The sequence below is a fragment of the Neolamprologus multifasciatus genome, chromosome 16 (genome assembly GCF_963576455.1).
Source record: "Neolamprologus multifasciatus chromosome 16, fNeoMul1.2, whole genome shotgun sequence".
NCBI lineage: Eukaryota > Metazoa > Chordata > Actinopteri > Cichliformes > Cichlidae > Neolamprologus > Neolamprologus multifasciatus.
This window is the reverse complement of record NC_140454.1, coordinates 32,713,727-32,733,667: the sequence shown is the minus strand read 5'-3', so window position 1 is coordinate 32,733,667 and position 19,941 is coordinate 32,713,727. Positions and strand designations below refer to the sequence as shown.

At 42.4% G+C, this 19,941-nt stretch overlaps 1 protein-coding gene across 2 annotated transcripts; it reads left to right on the top strand.

The window, feature by feature from the left end:
- The first annotated feature begins 386 nt into the window (after positions 1-386).
- Positions 387-19,601, top strand: LOC146501122 (ras-related protein M-Ras). Of its 2 annotated transcripts, none has more exons than XM_085136044.1 (6): positions 387-555; positions 11,243-11,510; positions 12,283-12,436; positions 14,100-14,199; positions 14,526-14,605; positions 17,457-19,601. In XM_085136044.1, exons 2-6 carry the CDS (start codon positions 11,318-11,320, stop codon positions 17,554-17,556), a joined length of 627 nt encoding a protein of 208 aa, XP_084992170.1. In that variant the 5' UTR covers positions 387-555; positions 11,243-11,317; the 3' UTR covers positions 17,557-19,601. The 2 variants fall into 2 exon arrangements, with proteins under 2 accessions (XP_084992170.1, XP_084992171.1); XM_085136045.1 differs by having other exon boundaries at positions 388-555; positions 14,526-14,610; positions 17,462-19,601.
- The last annotated feature ends 340 nt before the right edge of the window (positions 19,602-19,941 follow it).

Genomic DNA, 19,941 nt, shown 5'->3' with positions numbered 1-19,941 from the left:
GCCCACATACGTGGACGTATAAGCGAATTAGACCCCCAACAATCCCGAACAAGCTTCAACATCAACACTCAGTCCTCTAATTAATCCGTTTGACTTCCCCTAAATTAGGAACGGTCAGTTTGACAGGACTAGCCCTTTAAACGATTCCGCTGAAGAAGGGAACAGTCCATTTCAGTAAAAAAGGGGGTACTCCGTCACTGCCTCGTGGTTTTTATACATTTTAACACCAGAAACACACCCTGGGAAAAGACAGAGGGCTTATATTTTTGTAATAATCGTGAACACACATTTAATATCACACTGAAAAACAACATTTAGTCCTTTCGCGTCTCAACAGTAAAACCATTGTCCACCCCTTCGGGGGCGCATCTATTTTTAGCATCAGCTGTTGCAATACAAAGATTAGCTACTCGGCGTATTGTTTCGTAGATGTGGGCAGTTCACTCCAGTCTGAGGCGAAAGGGCGGCGGTGGTTTGAAGTCGAGCTGGAGGATGAGGAGAAACATGTCGGTGTGAGGACACGTCGCCGTTGCGCCAGAGGGAAGCTCGTTGTAGGTGAGTGTGAGGCACTAGAGGTCGTGAATGCGGGCGTCGGTGTTCCCGCGGGTGAAATCTGCCGTTAACGCGAAAGCCACCAACTTACTGTAGCCTAGCTAACAGCCACAGGATTACTTCGAGTAATGACAGCACGGCAGGCGGTCTGCGGGGATTAGCTCGCTGTAAACGAGCGTACGACCTACCGCATCACATTTGCGGAATTTCCTTTTTCAGTGCAAACTTGAAGAAAAGGATGAAGCAGCCGAAATCCGTTATTCAGGGGCGGTTACTGTCGGCGTCCTCACACTCAGGCAGGCCCTGGCTCTGTGTGTCAGACATTTCCAGCAGGGAAGAGTCATAAACACAGTGTTTGCCTTTTCTCTTACTCTATTTCTTTATTTCCAGCAGCTGTGTACACACACACACACACACACACACACACACACACACACACACACACACAGTGGTGTCCGGCTGTGAGGCAGAAATTGTGTGCAGATTTAACTGCTGGACAGAGAGAACAGAGAGGTTCTTCATACATCATATCATAGGATGAGATCATTCAGAAGCACCAGACAGACACACACACACACACACACACCACTATTAATAGCAAAGTGAAATCATCAGTTCATTAGGCTGTCTGGAGACAGATCCCTCTTTATCTTTTCATCAGAACTTCAGAGAAAGGCCAAACCCTTCTCCTCTCTCTTTCTCCATCTCCCCCTGCTCCTCATGAGGATGATGATGGTGGTGATGGTGGGCACAGTGCTGGATGCTCTTCTGACTTTTTCTGAACAGTGTTGTGACGTTTCATGCAGGTAAATTACATTCAGATGGCTGCAGACTAGAGTGAGCGGGTGTCCAGCTTTATGTGGGACTTCACAGCCTACATGTCCCCGTCATGTACTGAGATGGTATCCTTCATGCTTGATGAGGTCCAGCAGTGATTCCCAAATGATTGCAACTGCACAAAGTGCATGAAAGGCCATAATGAGGATGTAGCTGGTCACTTGACTCCGTAGAGAAAACTCAGACCAAAATCACCCACACACACAACTGTCAGGTCAGACTTCTGCTTGAGGGTTTCATTTACTGGGCTGAGTGAACTGATGCAAGCTAAAGAGTCAGAGCTCTCCGAGAGCAACTTGTGTGTGTGAAAGTGCAGGTTATATGCTACTGGAGCTTACTGCAAGACAAAGTCATCGTAGGCGGTGCGCTCAAAAGTGCCCTCGGCCGACGAGACGAAATTGTTATGGATGTCGTTGCAGTTGTTTTTTGGTGTCTCTTCAGCATAAAGTTTGAAAGTCACTTAGGTCAGAATTCAGAAGGTTGAACTATGCTCAACAGTTGGTTGTATTTTATTTACTTTTAACTAAAATCAAATGAAAAGAAAATGCTGAAAATGCAATAAATATATCACATCAGCTAACATCAGCCACCTCCTGCCTGATCCTCTGTCTTTAAATTCAGTGTTCGAAATAAGCGCATTCAGGTGCTTTTGCAACATATTCAAAGTTTAGGATGCGTTGATCTATCACAAACCAAGCAGCCGTTTAAAGGAGATCTGAGACAGAAACTACAAGTTTCTCCATTGTTTCTCTAAGGATAAAAATACACAGCGCTGTTTTCTGTGTGTGGCCACCAAGTTGTAAAGAACAGAGAGAGAGAGAGACTGTAAAAGTGAGGAGGCGGTGTGCATGTACAGTATCACCATCACAGCTTCCACAAAAAAAAAGCTAACTAGGATTTATTCCTGAAATGAAAGACAATCCTCTTTTAGCTTTCGTGTGTGTTAGTATGTGTTAGTGTGTGTGTGTGTGTGTGTGTGTTAAAGACAAGTCCAAATACTTGTGGGCACTCCATGTCAGTGGATTTAATAAAATTGAGTGACAAAGAATAAAAAAGTACTTGGAAGTGAACAAAACCTTTGGAAAGTAACTTGTTTTGTCTGTATTTTTGTTCGTGGATGTTTTATTATTTCACAATATCGAGTCTTGCAGGAAAAGCACGCCTCTGGAGATGTGCTGATTTATGGATGCACCTGTACTGAAGCGCAGAGATTACCACACACTTTAAGTCGTATTGAGAGAGAAGAAACGGGAGCTACACGAGTGTAAAAACAAGCCCGAGTTTCTCTTTATGCTCATGATTTAACGGAAGAATTGCACAATTAAAATAAAAATCACAATTTTATGCAGTTTATTGAGGCTGTAATCTGCATTATTTGCAGATTATCCATCATTTTTACTATGTGAGGTATGCAAATAAGGTATTACTGGTAAATGGGGGATGTAATGACTCTTCCCAAACCAGTTTAGTTCTTACCTGGGCCACACTTCCCCAGTCTTATTTGAAGCACTTCCCTGCTCTGTCATATGATTTCAAAACCTCAAGAAGGTGATGTTGAAAACACTCGTGAGGTTGCACAACAGGACTTAACTAACTGATGGGCGGTGACATTATAGTCACAGATACTCTCATTTTATATTGACAAATTTCATCACAAAGCACAGACAACGTTATGTTTAATGTGTTTCTGAGATCGCCCTTCTATTTCATGAGCTGTATGCAGTGTAGTGACCTCTAAAACTGTTGCGTGATCAAATATTTAAAAAAACCAAACAAACTTTAAAAGCATTTTGAAAAGTTAATCTTTCTTCTAATACAAAGACGCACTGCAAACATCCACATTTAAAGCTGCTCCCTGACAGCAGTTTGCATGCTCTGTTATGGTAACACCAAGCCGCCGTGCCCCGGAGCTGCTTTGATTTATGACAGGAGCATGTCTCTGTTCTGGGAGTGACTGACTCTGGATCAAACTGACACACATTGTTGAAAATTGATGGATTATTTTGTTTTTTCAGGCTGCACATCATCTGTTTATGCAGTTTGTGTTTAAATAGGGTCACCAACAATGCTCTGAGACCAGAGGCTGCTAAGTGGTTGTGACCTGCAATCATGTGATTAGTCATTTAGCGAGCTGTTCGCACTTTGTCCTCTCAGCCGTGGGGTGTTGGAGATCTGAGCGTGAAACGTGTTACTGGAGGAAATGCGTCGAAGGCGGGAGACTTTGATTGATGTGTTCCTGTTTAGGGATGGGTACCGGTGTCCGGTGCCATGATGGCATCGGTTCTGACATAAACGGTAGTAACCAGACCGAAAAGCAGCGCACATTTCGGTGCTTTATTTCGGTGCTTTTTTTTCCTGAGCTGTGATACACTTTAGATTCTAGCCAATCATTTTACGTTTCCGAGGATAGTAGGCGGGGCCAGGTGCGTACGTTCTTTTAGAGCAGAGCTACAGATTAAAATGCCCAAGACGAAGCGGTCAAAAGTCTGGCTGTACTTCACAGCAAAATATGCAAACTCAGCAGCTGCAACAAGTGCTTTAAGCTGATACTGTGATACTGTCAAAGGAGGTAACACCTCAAATCCGATGAAACACCTGGCGACATAGCGGTTTTTTTTAAAGCCGAGAAATGCGCCGTATTTGATAGCTTGCTGTGAGACCTCACACCGAGCACATCTACTGCGCGTGTGGTGCCTGTTATCGACCCGGAGCCCTGCCAGTGTAGCAGAAATGATGAGGATGATGATGCAGCAGCAGCCGTTCTTCTCTGCGTGAGTAGCTTAATGTTGTTCATGTGTAATTTACGTTGAGTAGGCTAACCACGTTATTACATTAATGCATGTAAGGTGAACTAGCAAACATCATCATAGCTACATGCGGCTGTCTTCTTGTTTGATGGCAGATACTCCCTTCACCCTGACCAAAAAGGCTAAAATGACCAAAGAAAAAGTGGAAAACAGTTAAACATGAGAGGTTTTTGGACAAAGTGTGTTTTTTCCATTGTTTAAGCACTGCTTCCAGCCAAGAGTGATACCATATATGCCCCATAGCTGCAGAAAAGGCTAACATTGTTATCTTTTTACAAAAAAAACAGCTGAACATGAGAGGTTTTTGGACCAATTTTGTGTTCTCCATTCTTTAAGCACCGGTTTGAGCACCGTTTAAGCACCGGCACCGTTTCAAAAGTACCGGTTTGGCACCGGTATCGGATAAAACCTAAACGATACCCATCCCTATTCCTGTTGGAGGCAGTCGTACAGTGAAACACCGACTGCCAGAATGAGTTTAAAGCATCTGACTGTGAAGTGTAATTATCAAAGCCTGCTGCTGCTTAAATAATCATTACTTTGAAGCAGTCTCAGCTGTGCAATAAGACGCTGGCTTGGGGATAGCATCTTACTCCACACGGAGGCTGCACGTTCTGTTTCTGTGCAGCTTTTGCTGCGTCTGCACGAGTCCAGCGTTTTGGAAAAGGTTCTTCTGGAAATGGTGCTGAGCCAGTTTCAGCTTGAAAACAGAGCTTGTTTTTAGTGTTGATGGGCAGAGACAGTCTTTTGAAAACCATTACTCATGTGCTTCCTGGCTGGATGGTGTCAGTCACTACATATCCTTCCCAGCATCCCCACACCCCTTACACGACCCTTTCCAGAAAAGTCCTGTACTGCAACTACTCCCACCCAGTCTGTCTCACACAAACATTTTAAAGTGCCCAGTGTACATGACTGGCTGTGTGACTATTCCGCAGTCACCCCCTTAAATGCTTCTCGCCTCCCCCTGGCCCCCCACCCGGGGGGATCAGTTCACTGGTGGGAACGTAACCTGTGAGCTGACCTCAGATCGCTGTTCTCCTCCAGCTATAACATGGCTTTAACTTCACTTTTCTCTCATCTTCATTTCTGCTCTGTTCGTTCTGCCTTCGAGCTGCTTGGTTGGTAAAGTAGACGGTGGTGAGGTAACACACCGCTGTGTATTTTACCAACCAAGCAGCTCGCTCGGCCATTAAAGGCTCGAGCCACAGATATGTCCTGAACCAGTCGGCGTGATGCTTGTCCTTGGACTGTGGCGTTACCTTAATAATGTTAGCGTTTCCTGTTTGAGGATTAACAGTGTTAACATGAGACTCACTGGCTGTTTGCACTTGTTTTTTTTGCAGCGTGATGTTATTATTTTGTACTGTCACACAATATAAATGGTGGGAGTTGTGCAGTGCCTTCTCTCCCAGATTGAACAGGTGAGATCCACACTGCTGTTATTTTCAGCCGACTGATTATAGACTGTAATTTCTAATTAGAGGTAATGGCATTCTCAGCTATTAGCTGTTAGTTTTAAGGGTTTAAAAAAATATATTTTTTAAATATATAAAATATATTCTGTCTTTAACGCACAGTTATTTATGCACTGCTTTATTCTCTGCTGCTCTGTGCTCGGATCAGCTGGTTGGCGTCTTTATGGCTTTCCAAACATGCACGATTGAAGGAAGTTTTTCCCAGCTTATATTCAAAAAGTTTTTATATAACTGGCTGTTATAAACTGATGCGATTAGATCATTACATGGTTAATATGGGTCGGGCACTGATTTCCCTCCGTTGGGGACAGTTATCTGTGGATGGATTCAGTGGCGGGCAGTTCTATGGTGAATTATTGCTTTTCCTGCTTTTTGAACCCTGTTTCTCAACAAAAAGTTAGTTTCAACATAAAGAATTTTTATTCTTGATCAACTTCAGCAAAATTTAAAATTTCAAAATGGATAAGTTAAATCTGTGTGGACTTTATCGCGTGTTTAACTTGGTGAATTATGGTTTAACACTTGATCTGATTGATGAGTGTTGATATCAGCAGTACAGTACAGACCGGGGCGTGCACTGCTGTGTTCCTTCTGTGAGTTATGGAGCTGCTTTGTTCCCACGTGAAGAGGGAAATCCCTTGATCCTTTCCCAACAGCAACTAGCCACGTCTCGAGCCCAGGGAGACTTTCTGCGAGGGCAGAATATGAGGCTAAAAACACACCAGCTTCATCCATTTTCTGTGTAAATGCACACACCAGCAGAGTGTAAGCAGATGTGCTGCAGATTTACTGGCTGTGTGAGGGATGAGGGGGGAAAACAGCATTTTATGGTCAGCTGGGGCTGCCGAGTTCGGTGAAGACATGAGCGAGTGCTCCTGTTTGTGTCCCACAGGGTATTTAATGAAATCATAGTTGTTGTGATTTAATTTTGTGGTTTTTGGACTCGTGTAATGGGAATTACACATGAGTCGAAAACTGTAGTTGTAACGTGCAGTTAGGTGTACTTTTAACAACTTGGAATGAATGTGGGAGGAAATGCTTTTAGAACAAGTGAGAACTCAAAGGTGTCTTATTTTGAAAGAATCTATTAAAGGAGTGAACGACTTTCTCATGTAGCACAGTGGGAAACTGGCATGAGTTTGGGTTAGAGTTGGATTGTTAAACCTTAAACGCTGCCTTCTAGGATTTCTTAAGGATTATAAACCATGACTGCTTTCTTAGCATAATTCCTCCCCTAAAATCATAATGTTATAAATACAACAGGGATGGTTTTCCACAGAGGAATGCATGTGTGATCTGAGCACAACTTTTATGTTTCTTCTTTGTTACTTAATACGAGTAGGCAGTAAACCAGCTGCCTTACTGAGACAGTCTCTCATCCTGAACTCCTCCTGCTCTGCAGCTCTGAGGACAAAACTGGTTTTGAGGGAGGAGGTAGATGATGGAGGACTGTCGCAACAACAACCCGACCAGTGAGCGAGCTGCTCAGAAATACACAAGAATGGAGAGTAGAAGGGCCTCGCATAGCTGATTGGAAAACGTGTGAACACTTAAGTTAGCAGTCGAAGATGACGTTCTCACAGACAGACAAATCTATATTTAAACAAACAAACAAACCCTTTGATGCTAATGCTTCTCGGCCATATATTATATTATATTTTGCTACAGTTGGCTAGTTAGCATCTCTGTCCTGCAGCTGATGCCAGGTTTGAGTAAAACACAAGTACAGTCTGTTTAAAGTGAAGTGATAACTCAGAAGTGTCAGCAGATACTGTTTTGGGTGGTTTGTAACACGTTGTCCTTATTTTACAAATTTAACACACTTCTGTTGAACACATCAAACATTTTAGTCCTCATGTTATCACTCTCTTTTTCTCGATGCATGTTATTGTCCAAAAGTCAGGCGACGGTTAAGGGTTAATTGTCTCTTTTGTGCTGGGGTTAAGTGGTTTGGCTAGTTTGTAATAAACATTGGTTTCTGTTGTCACCTGTCATTCTGTTTTTCTAAGCAGATGCAGTTGTAGGGAGATGCCACCAAATAGTCTAAGAGTGAAATCAAGATGAACCTGATAAGGTTTAGATGTGAGTTGGTTTCATCGAGAACACCAAATGTATGACTGGTGTAAAAACCACAGCTGTAATGTGTGCTGTGGTTTCAGAGTGCTTCATGAGGTTATTTGTTTTCCTTCAGTCATAGATGGCTTTTAAAGTGGAATAGACACCTATTTTGTGGCTTTGACATCTAAACGACTAAAGAGTTTATTTTTATTTTTTTGTTTTAACATCAGGAATTTGACTCAGAAATCTTTTTGCTTAACCTGGCTTGGCATTGCAAAGGAAGGAAACATCTTCCTTCCCTCCATTGTGCTGCAGGAAAAGATGGACTTTAGCCAGCTGACAGCTGTTTCCTGCACGATGGAGGAGGAATGGGTGTGTGGGTGGTAGGAGTGTTGATGCTAGTGGGTGAATGTTTCTCTTTTTTTTATGCTTTTATCTCTTGCTGCAGTTTAATTAAAACTGTAAATCTGCAGGTTTCGCTGTAATGTGAAAGTCTGGTTTTAATTTTATGTGTTATATGTATTTTGATGGCTTTGGGTGCATGTTTTAATATCTTTGCAATAAAATTTCATATACTTAATGTTACCAATAAAATGACCTTGGAGCAAATTTCTCTTTATGAACATTGGAGCTGTTTCATTTCTAGCCAAAGAGAGAGTCTGGAAGGATATCAGAATAATAAGAACCATTTGGATAATTTCTTTTATTTATGTTGAGGAAAGCTCACGCCCCCAAACTCCTCCAAAAAGCATAATATTTGTTGTTGTTGTTGTTGTTGTGTGGTGTGTTGTTGTTTTTAAAGGTACATCCCATTTAAAATTGTTCATTTTTAAAAAAAATATTCGGTATCTACAGATTAGCGGTGCTGGTATCATCAAATCAGCTTTTCTAACATCAGCAGACACACTTTTTTTTTTCCCCTGTGGAAAAATCCTTTAAGTTTGAAGCTGTGTGGGGATTTTCCTGCACGTGCCTCATGTTTCAACATTCTAATGAGATTCATAACTGGGTCTTTTTTTTGCTTTTGAGCCATTCCAGTGTGGATTTGCTTAGGATCATTAGCCTGTTACAAGCTCTACTTGGAGTTCAACGTCAGCTTTGATACTCATGGCCTCAAATTTTCCTCAGATGCTTCCCAATACAAAAAACGAATAGTTGAGTCAATGACTGAGAGTTGTCCAGAGGCAGCAAAACAATCCAGAACAATAAGATTTTCTATCGTCATGCTTCAGGTACTGGCAAAACGACTCTCTCTGATTGTTCTGTTTCAAAAGGCCTGCTCTTTGTACCCTCAGGATCAAACTGCAGATTTACTCCAACGCTCTTTCCTGACATGAATCTGGCAGGTTATCTTCATGCACACTCTTAAAAGATTGCAGATGCTTTTTCTTTATAAGCAGCAGTTGGAAGAGCGACCTGTAGAGCCTGTGATGAAATTCTGGGGCTCCGTGGTGTGGTGGTTATTTGTCTGACATGTGAAAGATTCTAGGTTTGGGAGGGGATGACGCACAAACCCGGTCTCATGGGCGTTGGTCACTCCTAGTAATGGTTCCAAGCACAGGTAAATGGGAGGGTTGCATTAGGAAGGGCACGTAGAGGAAAATGCAATGCAAATTTATTAAAGCTCACCCGTCCTGAGCATGTGCCTCTGTCGCACCAACCCTGTGCATGTCCTCCTTCATTACATCCATGAAGCTTCTCTGTGCTCGTCATCTTTTCCTCCTCCAACTTTGTCCTCAAACTGCTCGAGCCAAGCGGTCCCTCTGATCGACTTGTTTCTGGTCACCCCAGATTTATCACACACATCTCCAAGCTTACGATGGCTCTGGGTTGAACTGAAGGTTGGCGGCGTCTGGGCTGACTGTGGCTGTAATTTGGGTGTTGTGAATGATGAGGCCAAGTTGGTTCCAGCCTGTGCAGATCTAATTCCATGAAGGAAGTGTGGTGCGATTATTTGTCTGCTCAGATTATTTTTAAAAAACCGTTTTAATTGTATGCCTGGAGTTAAGAGCAGTCAGTGTCACGCATCAGAAACAGGAAGCGAACTAAAGCGGCTCTCTGTGCAGCGACTCAACACCACACTACAACATTTCTGTCAACTTTGTCCTCGTATGGCCCGACTTCCTCCGCCTCACTCCTGTTTCCGATTTCTCTCACCCGCTTTCCCGCTCTCCTCTCGTGACTCATTCTTTGTAGATTTGGAAGCTTCGAGGACAGCTGTGGTCTGAACTTTCTGCCACGACAGACTGAGATAGCACGGTGGATATTAAAGCTCCAGCAACAAGGCGATGCCTGATTCGAACCACATAATCTTACGACTGAGTAAACAGGCTGTTCTCCTGTGGTTTAAGTGCAGAATGCCTCTGAATGATTTGATATACTGAGCACGGACGCCTCTTCCATTAATGTTGAAGTTTATTTTTGTTCTTAAAAAGTAATTAGAAGCTCCAGCTGTACATCTGTGTGTGAGCCGTCATATTTCTGTGGCTTTGTTGTCGTCATTCATTTAGTTTTGACTTGTGAACCACACGCAGGAACGCTTCCCACTTAGATTTAAAATGTGCCAGCTTACAAAGATGCCGTATGCACACTCTAATGGTCGTCTGTTTCACGCAGCAGCAGAATGACAGCATTTTCTTTTTTGAATTTGAGAGGAAAGCTCTTAATTTGAAACCAGTATTTTGCTTGGCAGGGATTTTCCTGTGTGGTGGTTTTAGCTGCTCGCAAAGGAAGCACTCGCCTATGTTGTGATGATTGTGTGTATGTGTCTAGAGAGAGAGAGAGCTCTACCTGATGCTGCTTAAGTGACTCAATGTTCGTATGTTGATTCATGCTTTTCTTCAGTTGTTTTAACTACTGCAGAATATTTTAATATAGTTATCTGCTATAAAAAGCCAGGCCAGGAAAATCGCCTTCATGTTTTTATCCTCGGTTACTTTGACACAGTCATCTGCTGTGATGCTCACACCTCACACGTGTCAGCTTTGTTTCTATACGTGGATATAAAAATATAGACATGTACTGAGACAGAAATATTATAACTCTGATCATTTGAGTCAAAATTGAATCGGGAGCTTGTGAATCAGAATTGAATCAATTATAAAAATCGGCGACGATACCCAGCCCTAGCTGTAACCCACCGATGTGTAAATCCACCTTGTGTTGTCGCTGCTTTGGGCTTTCAGCCCGTGAGCACATGCCGCTGAGCTCGTTCCACTGGTGGGTGCAGCTCTGGGACGAACTTACTGTTACTCAGCTATGAAAATAATCCAGCGTGAGCCGAGCTGAACTCTGCCTTTTGGCCTCTCTTGCCCTAGTTTTCCCATCTTTGTTTTTCCTCTTTCTGCTTTGATCTACATCTCCTGGCTGTGCTCTGTCTCCATGGTGATGTAAAACCAGCCTGGGGGGGAAAAAATAAAAATCTTAACACATCTCTGGCTTGTTCTCCCTCCCTCCCTCCCTCCCTCTGTTGTCAATCCCTCGTCTCCCTTACTTGGTTCTGCATTTCAGCCAGCCAGGTGCGTCTCGTCAGCCACCTGCTATCCTACCTACTTCCCACCTTTACCGCCACTGTAGAGGGTAGCCATGGCAACCAGCGCCGTGCCAAGTGACAACCTGCCAACGTACAAGCTGGTGGTGGTGGGGGATGGGGGTGTCGGGAAGAGTGCCCTCACCATCCAGTTTTTCCAGAAGATCTTCGTGCCAGACTACGATCCCACGATTGAGGACTCGTATCTTAAACACACAGAAATAGACGGACAGTGGGCCATACTGGACGGTGAGTTCCAAAGAACCAGACAGCCTGTTAATCTTCTATGCTTCTTATTTTTTCCTCCTTTTGTTTCAGTCAGCACAACACATCCATCATCGTGCCACAAGTTAACATTTGTTATTGTTCTTCTTTTGCGTGTAATTTCAATCCTGCGGCAGCTGTCTGCACTGAGCTTTATATAAAACATCAGCTGTGGTTTTTCCATGTGAGAGAAACTGTGTACAATTCCATAATTTTATCCTTTCCCTTTATAATTACTCAATTTATATTTAAAGTATGCAAAAACACCTGAAAAACAGATCATTTCTAAATTTTTCTATCATTGAATATGTTCAGTCTTTTATAAGTGAACTTCTGACCTTTGCAAAGAGAAAATGTCACTTTGTGATGCAACTGTTACGCAAGCGTGTAGCTAAGCCATGAAAGCACTCAAGATAAGGACAGTGGCCCACAGACCCACTTAGATGTACAAATGTCTGTCTCCCAGTGTGCAGCGATTGTGCTGGTGGGGGGGGGCATGAAACTAAAACTCACATGTTGTAGTGACAGGACGTCCACAGTGGCTCTGATAAAAATCACATTTTAAATATTACGGATGTTTATGTGTGGATCAGTTTTGTTTTAGTCTGATGTATTTTTAATGAACATATGCATGTTCAAAGTGCGATCCTTGCGTCAGATGATGCTCGGGGAGTATTTTGTGTACTTGTGTGATTTAAGTGAAGAGCCTCGAAACCCTTCTCAGTGTATTAATGCATTTGTCCCGACATGGACACAGTACTGGACACGGCCGGTCAGGAGGAGTTCAGTGCAATGAGGGAGCAGTACATGAGGACGGGAGACGGCTTCCTGATCGTCTTCTCGGTGACGGACAAGGCCAGCTTTGAACACGTTGACCGATTCCATCAACTCATACTACGGGTCAAAGACAGGTAGGAGCAGAAAAATAAACACTTGGACAACAAAATAAAATATTCTTGCAAAGTCCTTTGCAGCCCCTCTTGTCTTTGTTTCTCTTGGAGCAAGTTTTGCAGCTAGTTATTAAAACATAGCTTTAGTAACTAGCTGACTACGTCATAACAGTGAGCCTTATACATATGCAGAGAAAGAAATGAATGCATGGTGCGCTTACTGTATCAGTGCATTATAGGCATTTGTTTATCCATATATAGGCAGTTTATACAAGCCACATTTTTGAAACACACTTGGAAAAGTGTGGGCATTTTTTTACAGTGTCTTACATGAAAGCAGAGAGGATAGTATTTTTTGGGTGGAGAGAATCACTTTTTAGTGTGTTGGTGACTGAACCTGTTTCTTGGCTTTGGCTGGACTGGGGGGTGTTTCAGAAGTCCTCAGTCAGAGGATGGTTACTGCTAACATGGTGCCAAGCAACCTGAGAAGGTATTTAATCATGAGAAACGCTTGAAACCACCGGTGCCACGGACGTTGATCGCACTGTGTGAAAGTTGGAGGCAAGTTGTATGTAGTTTATTTTATTGAACCTTTTATTTATACTGTTAATCTCATTCAGTATAAATGTCTCATTACGCCGTCAGACAGATCTGTGTCAGATGGTGACATAAATGTGCAGTCAGGGCTGTCGGTGTCATGTTGGGTCCAAACGGAGACAAAGAACTGAAATGTTGTGAAGTAAATTTTGCCTTAGATGTCATATATAGCCTCCGATTAGGTTCCCCTTTCCATTTTAGGCACATGCTATCGTACAGAGAGTTGGTCTCTGTCCTAGTGTGCCCTTAGGAACACAAAGGGTACGCAGTTCAAAAGGTTTGTTTGCAAAAGCTATACGAGCAGTCTCGGAAAGCACCAAAATTTCAGCTGAAAGTCTGTGTGAACCACTCTGTTAAATATAGCAAAAGAGGAAGTAGTTCATCATATTCATTAAAGACCAAACTTTGCTCTCGCTGACTCGGTCCACGCTGAGGGGTATGGTTATCATGTGATTTAAGGGCGGTTGAAGATGAAGGTGTCCTCCTTTCCTCGCTCTTGCTCACACCGACGGAACATCAGTTATTTCCAAAGCTGAAATCTGTCGTCGTCAGTTCTCGACCGTGACTGACAAATAAAACTGAGTCACACGCAGGAAATGGGGGGGGAAACGGAACTGAACGAGTTGGAGTCTGTCAAAATTTGGTGGCGCTCAACTGCAGCTGATCTATCCCAAATTAAACATGGCCTGTTTTTTAGTGTGTTAGTGTTTCAAATGGGGTAGGGATTAATAAGTATGTTATACTTCTTCCTACTCCATTTCAGACCTAATAATTGTCATTTCATGTCATTTAGACTCTGTTTTATTTTATTTATTTTCTTTTTTGTTTTATCTGAGCACATACGTGTGTGTATTTACATATATATTCATATTTGTAAATGCACGTATGTGTAGTTGTGTATATATTGTTTTTTTTTCTGTATATGTCTGAAATAAATAAAGATACAATACAAAAATGCAAGCGAGAATTAGTCATATCCTCCTATGACTAAGCATTCAAGGCTGTTTGAAACATCTGTACGCATCGATAAAATATTCAGTAATACAGCGATGCATTGCATCTCGACTCTGTGTCCTTATCGTCTCAGGGAGGCCTTCCCCATGGTGCTGGTCGCAAACAAAGTGGACTTGGTCCACCTAAGAAAAGTCACAACTGACCAGGGGCAGGAGATGGCTGCAAAGCATAATGTAAGTAGTCTTTCCTTAAGCACGTGTCCCTGATGACTTATTACCGCCTACAAACAGCATCAGGGTTTTTGAATTATTCATGTTAGTCTGTAATAAACACAGGACGTGTACGGGGGTAGAAAAGACCAGCGTTCAAGGAAATGAGCAAATGGCATTTATAGGCCTGCAAGCTGCTACTTCTCTTCTGTTTAGACAGGCAACAGTTCTGAATGCGATTAAGACTTAATCATTATTGGTCTTTCAGAACCATCACAGACTTAAACTGCACATTACTGTAAACTTAAACACCTGACTGAGCTGCTCATGTTTCATATTTGTTTCCTCAGATAACTTATATTGAAACCAGTGCCAAGGACCCCCCAATGAACGTGGACAAAGCCTTTCATGAACTGGTTCGTGTTATAAGGTAACCTGAGGATGTTTGAAATAAATATGTTGGGATAGGGATGCACTTTATGTAAAGATGGGTCACCACTGTGTGAAAGGCAGCACTTCATTAAAACTGATGGAACAAAAATCATGGTACCGACTAGAGATGGCACGATACCACTTTTTTATGTCCGATACCGATATCATAAATTTGGATATCTGCCGATACCGATATGAATCCGATATAGTGTATTTTTTAATCAACAAAACGTTTTTTTAATATCTTGCTGCATTTTGTATAAGTTTATACTCAAGTTTAAATAAATAACAACACTAAAGCTATTCTGTTATACCTGTATGTAAAAAAAAAAAAAAAATAAATAAAAAAAATAAAAAATACGCTGCGTCCAAAATATTTCATAGTTCAGCAACACTGATCAATCTAATAAAGTTAAACCTACCCCATCCTCCCTATTCTGGTATTTTAAAGAGTACTTAGAAGAAATTTTAAGCAACCTAACTAATAGGGTTGCAAACTCCCAGCAAAAAAAAAAAAAAAAAAAAAAAAAAAAAAAATAGGGAACCACCCTCCACCTCATGATGCTTAATCGATGTAATCAAATTTAATTTGATGCAGGGGGAAAATGCACAAAGATAAATTATTTTTCAAGAATAATTAAATAGATTCAACATCTTTCTTCAACAGAACTGCAGACTGCACAGATGGCATCTTCCCAAAGGAAAAAGTACTATAGCTTACTAGGGTATATTAGACTTAACAGTTACTATATACAGTAATGGACTTCTATATATTTTACACAAGATTAAAACTTTGGGTGTAAGAGTCAGATAATTATTTATTAAAAACTAGACATTTTAAATGAGAATAAGAAAGAAAAGTATGTCTTTGTGCCCCCTTTTCCCTGTTCATGCCCTATCGGCCCCCCTGGCTAAACTTTGCTAGATCCGCCCCTGCACAGTTACCAGCCGTCAGCTACGTAGAAAAAGATCCTGGTGTAGAAAGTAATATTAAATAAATTCTAACAACAGCTTATCAAGCTTAAACATGCTGCTGTTGTTCAGCCGCTGGTTTCCTCTTTCTGGTGAGAAGTGGGCCAAAAACTAAGAAGAGAGACGGACTCGCGACAGAAAAGCCGATCAGCTGATCATTGATCTGTTTCACGATTGAAGCAGCAGGAGAGAGAGAGAGAGAGAGGCAGTCGCTCCAGGTATGGTTGTTAAGCTTAACGTGGGAATGCTTTACAGACATTCAGAGATGAACTTACACACTTGCTTTACTTCTCTCTGGGAAAACGTCCTCATAGATGAAATGCTGGTTTGGTAGCAAGGCTACAAATACACACAGCCGCTCTATCATGTGATGCACACTGCTGTTAAGTGCTACGGTTATGAGCGGAGTTACGCCGTGTAGCAAGTTTTGTGAGGTGCTTTTTTGATATTTAATGGATCGGATTACATTTTTTATTTCTCGCCGATATCCGATCCAGTAATTTGGGTCAGTATCGGACCGATACCGATACGTAATATCGGATCGGTCCATCTCTAGTACCGACTGTGAGTGCAGGTTAAACCTGCAAAGGAACGCCGACGTGTTCCCGTCTCATTAAAGATGAAGTGAGGTTTGTTTTACAAAATCCTCCCGACAACAGCGCTCTGTCCTAAAGGCGTGTGTGAGATGGTGTGGAGGGGGTATTAGTTTGAATGCCATGGCTAATCTGCACATCTGTGACGGTGCTGTTAATTATAAACTTGGTAAAAGGGTTTTGGATCAAAGAGGTATAGACGATACCAAAACATGACTATGAAGCTCTAATTAAAGGCGTCTGGGCCGATCTGCAGACACCGATAACAAACAGCACGGCAAAGAAAACCTCAAAACTCTGGAGCAGCTGAAATCTCATATCTAGTAACAGTAAAAATGCATCAGCTGGCCATAAATCTAAAGTGACGCAACACAGCGCAACGCTGGACTGTGAAAGTGTTTTTAGGGCGGATGAAAAAAAAAAAAAAGGGGGGGGGGGGGGGGGGGGGGGGAAACAAGACCAAAGCCACTTCCTGTCTTGACCCGTGTAATTTCAGAAGAATTTGGTTTGTTTTGTATGTGGTCACATCCTGTTTATAAGTCTGGCCGAACACTCCGAAGAGCGACAAGTAATCCCTCTCGTGGTGTCGGGGCTTCGTGCTCGTTTCACAGCAGGAGATCAGTGCGTTCTCTCACACTTTATTAAAAAAAAAAGATTACTAGACTTGTGGAAAGCTCTTATTGTGCGTTTGCCAGCTTGTAGCTGACTCATGAGAAAACTCTTCCTTTGCAACACATTTGGAGCTCGATGAATCAACACTGCCCTCCTGTGGTCATACTTTAGACATCCAGTCATCAGGGAGGTTTACAGAATATTGAATGATCTGCCCTGAGCACTCATGAAATGCTGAACTTAATCAGCAACAGCCAGCGCATTGACTTATGGGTTCTTTTATAGCAGTGGACTCGGCTCTGTCTCGTTTCTGGAGACATGAGAACAGGAAAACATTAGACACACAAACCTGGAGCTCAATAAAAACAGTGCAAAGGTTATAAAAAAAGTTTTATTAAAGGGGCGTAATGTACTAGTTTAGGGTGATCGTTGCAATTATCTGCTGTTTTTAAATTTGATTCCCACTACTCAGCGTCAGAAATGGAAATCAAAAGTAAAACTTGGGAAACTGACGTTGTGGGTAAAATTTGGAGATTAAAATGATGATTTCCTGAGCTGGAGAAAAATGATCATTTATGAGATAATTACGTATAAGTACAAAGTTAAAGTTTTGCTTTCAAATAATTAAAAAAGAGGTTTATGCTTTTTCTTCTTCTTTTTTGCTGCCTGCAGACAACAGGTCCCAGAGAGGAACCAGAAGAAGAAAAAGAAGATGAAGTGGAGGGCGGAGCGTTCCACGGCCTCCCACAGGTTCCACTGCGCCATATTGTGACCAAGCTCATCATCTCCATCATCTATCGCACACACACACACGCGCACACACACACAAACCTTTGGATGTCAGGGAACTCCCCAGCAGTGGTCAAACTACGGGAGCACAAAAGGGACTGGGGGTTGGTTGAGGAATGACTCGATGGATCCAGGAAGGATGAAATTGATCTGAAATGTTGGACTCGGCCCCTCACGATGCCTCGGACTGAGTGCTACGCCTGCCCCCTCACTATATGGTCCTTTTCAAAGGTTTTTCTTCTTTCTTTGAGAACCTCTCCCCATCTGTACTCGTCCCTGAAATACAGTTATCTAATTTATGAACTTACTATGAAACGTGGCACAAGACGACAAACTGTCCGGGAAAGACAGAGGTCAGAATCACCTTGGACTTGGAACCTTTTGTCCTCTTGAGCAAGGGAAGGAAAAGCAGCGGTGTTTGTCTGTCCCCGCGCACCTTCAATTCCGGTGGGAAAAGCTCCGACGTGATGCCCGAATAGGCCGGCTTTGGATCTGTTCTCTTTCTGCAGAGCGGACGAAGACGAGAGTGGTGACAATAGATGTTGTGCAGTGTCGTCGATAAGTGGACGGTGAGCCCAGTGAGTATAGTGAGCGTGAACATTGTGGTGATGTGGTTTGGAAATGTCAGTTTGGAGGGCGGCGAGAGGGCAAGTGAAAGAAACGTGTCATGTGTCAGTGAATGCTACGAGCAGATCAGCAAGTGTTTGTTTATTGTTAAAGAGAATACTCAGACCGGTTGGCGTGACGATCTGTTAAAGGCCTTGTTTACACTTACGCGGGACTAGTTTGTCACGTGCAAACAGACGGCACCAGGAGCCACTTTGTCTCTAAGTGTTTGACGGTTGGTTCGGTTGCCTCTTCAGTCGTCGTCGTCGGTAAGGAGTGCAATCTGTTAAGTACTGTACGATCAGCTGTCCTGATACTTTTCTTTTCCTCCCGTGTTTTTATAGCTGAAATATTACAGAAAAATATGATTATATTTGATATTAAAAAAACAAACTGTGGCAATGTAAACGGATTCAGTGCCGTTTTACAGAAGCTCTCCAGGAAAGTCTTCATGAAATAGAATAAGGGATAACGAGAGCTTCGTGATTTGCACTGGCCACTAACCAAAACCATGTGATGTCACTTTATTTCAGTCTAGAGGCTGTTCAGACTGCACCACTGAATTCAGGACTACGTCATAAGATAAAACTGTGTGGGGGGTAAAAACGGTAACCTGGGAATGTGTCGGCGGCGCGGCGCTCCCAGGGCTGAAAGCCATGTTAGCTTAGCCACAGGTTAGGTGTAGGGAAACTGCACGCTAGAAGCAACAACACGCTCAGTGACTCGGTGCTCGTGGTCGTGCGGTGGATAGGAATGTACAGTTTAATAATCTACGAAATGGCTCGTACTGTTAACGCACTAAAGTTTCAGCTGACACTTTGCTCTCTGGATGAATGCGGACTCTTGAAGGAAGGAGTGCATCTTTTTTTTTTTTGCACTTTTAATACGATTTCTCACTTTCCTATTGGCATGTTGTTTTCTTTCTGAATCAGTAATAGAAGCGAGGAGCACGGTAACAACGTCTGAATGTAAAAATAGGGAAAACGAAGCGAGCTGATAGGTGTTGTAACGCTGTGTGCCTGTTGCCTCCGTGGTGATTGTAACAGAGTGAAACTAGGATGGGACTAAAAATATTCAAAAGGTATTTAAAAAAAAGTTCTGCAGTATTCAGTTTTGAATTTAAGACGGCTGCCTGTGAAAATCATTTATTAAATGACAAATTCACCTGAGCGTGGAAGTGGGAATCGACCTCTGCTAAAGGAGGAATACAACATTGACAGTACTGATCGACATTTACTGATCAAAGGATGCTTCAGAGTTTCCAGAAAAGGACTCCAGCTATTACAGAAGCAACAGACTCCAGGAAAAAAGAAGAAAAACCGAATGTGTTGAAAATGTTGCATCATGTGTGTTTGATACCATTTTGTATTATTGATATGAATCTTGTGTGTTTTATAAGGAATTAAATAATTTATTACTGTCTGTTACTTCAGTGTGTCCCAGACCTGGACAAAAAAAAAAAAAAAAAAGCTCCCCACTGTGTTTGTTTGTTTTTATCTTGGAGATTCTTCACATTTGAGTCTCATATTTTGGACCAAGATGAAAAACCTGTTTGGTCCTGAGCTGAAAAGGCATAAGGATCTCTGCTTTACTGCGTCCCAGAAACATTCAAATTTCCTGGTGAGGCTCGTGCTAAACGAAGCGAACTACCTGCTGGTATCTGTTTTTTGTCCGGAAACATTTATTGATTGCTGCCTTTCTCGGGTTGATCAAAATCCCTGAGGAATCCTGAAAGGGCGATTGTGAGTAAATGAAGAGCTTC

Coding starts and splice junctions, on each gene's coding strand:
- LOC146501122 (XM_085136044.1), top strand. CDS start 11,318: ATGGCAACCAGCGCCGTGCCAAGTGACAACCTGCCAACGTACAAGCTG. Junction 14,200..14,525: donor AGATGGCTGCAAAGCATAAT/GTAAGTAGTCTT, acceptor TTGTTTCCTCAG/ATAACTTATATTGAAACCAG. Junction 14,606..17,456: donor GAACTGGTTCGTGTTATAAG/GTAACCTGAGGA, acceptor TGCTGCCTGCAG/ACAACAGGTCCCAGAGAGGA.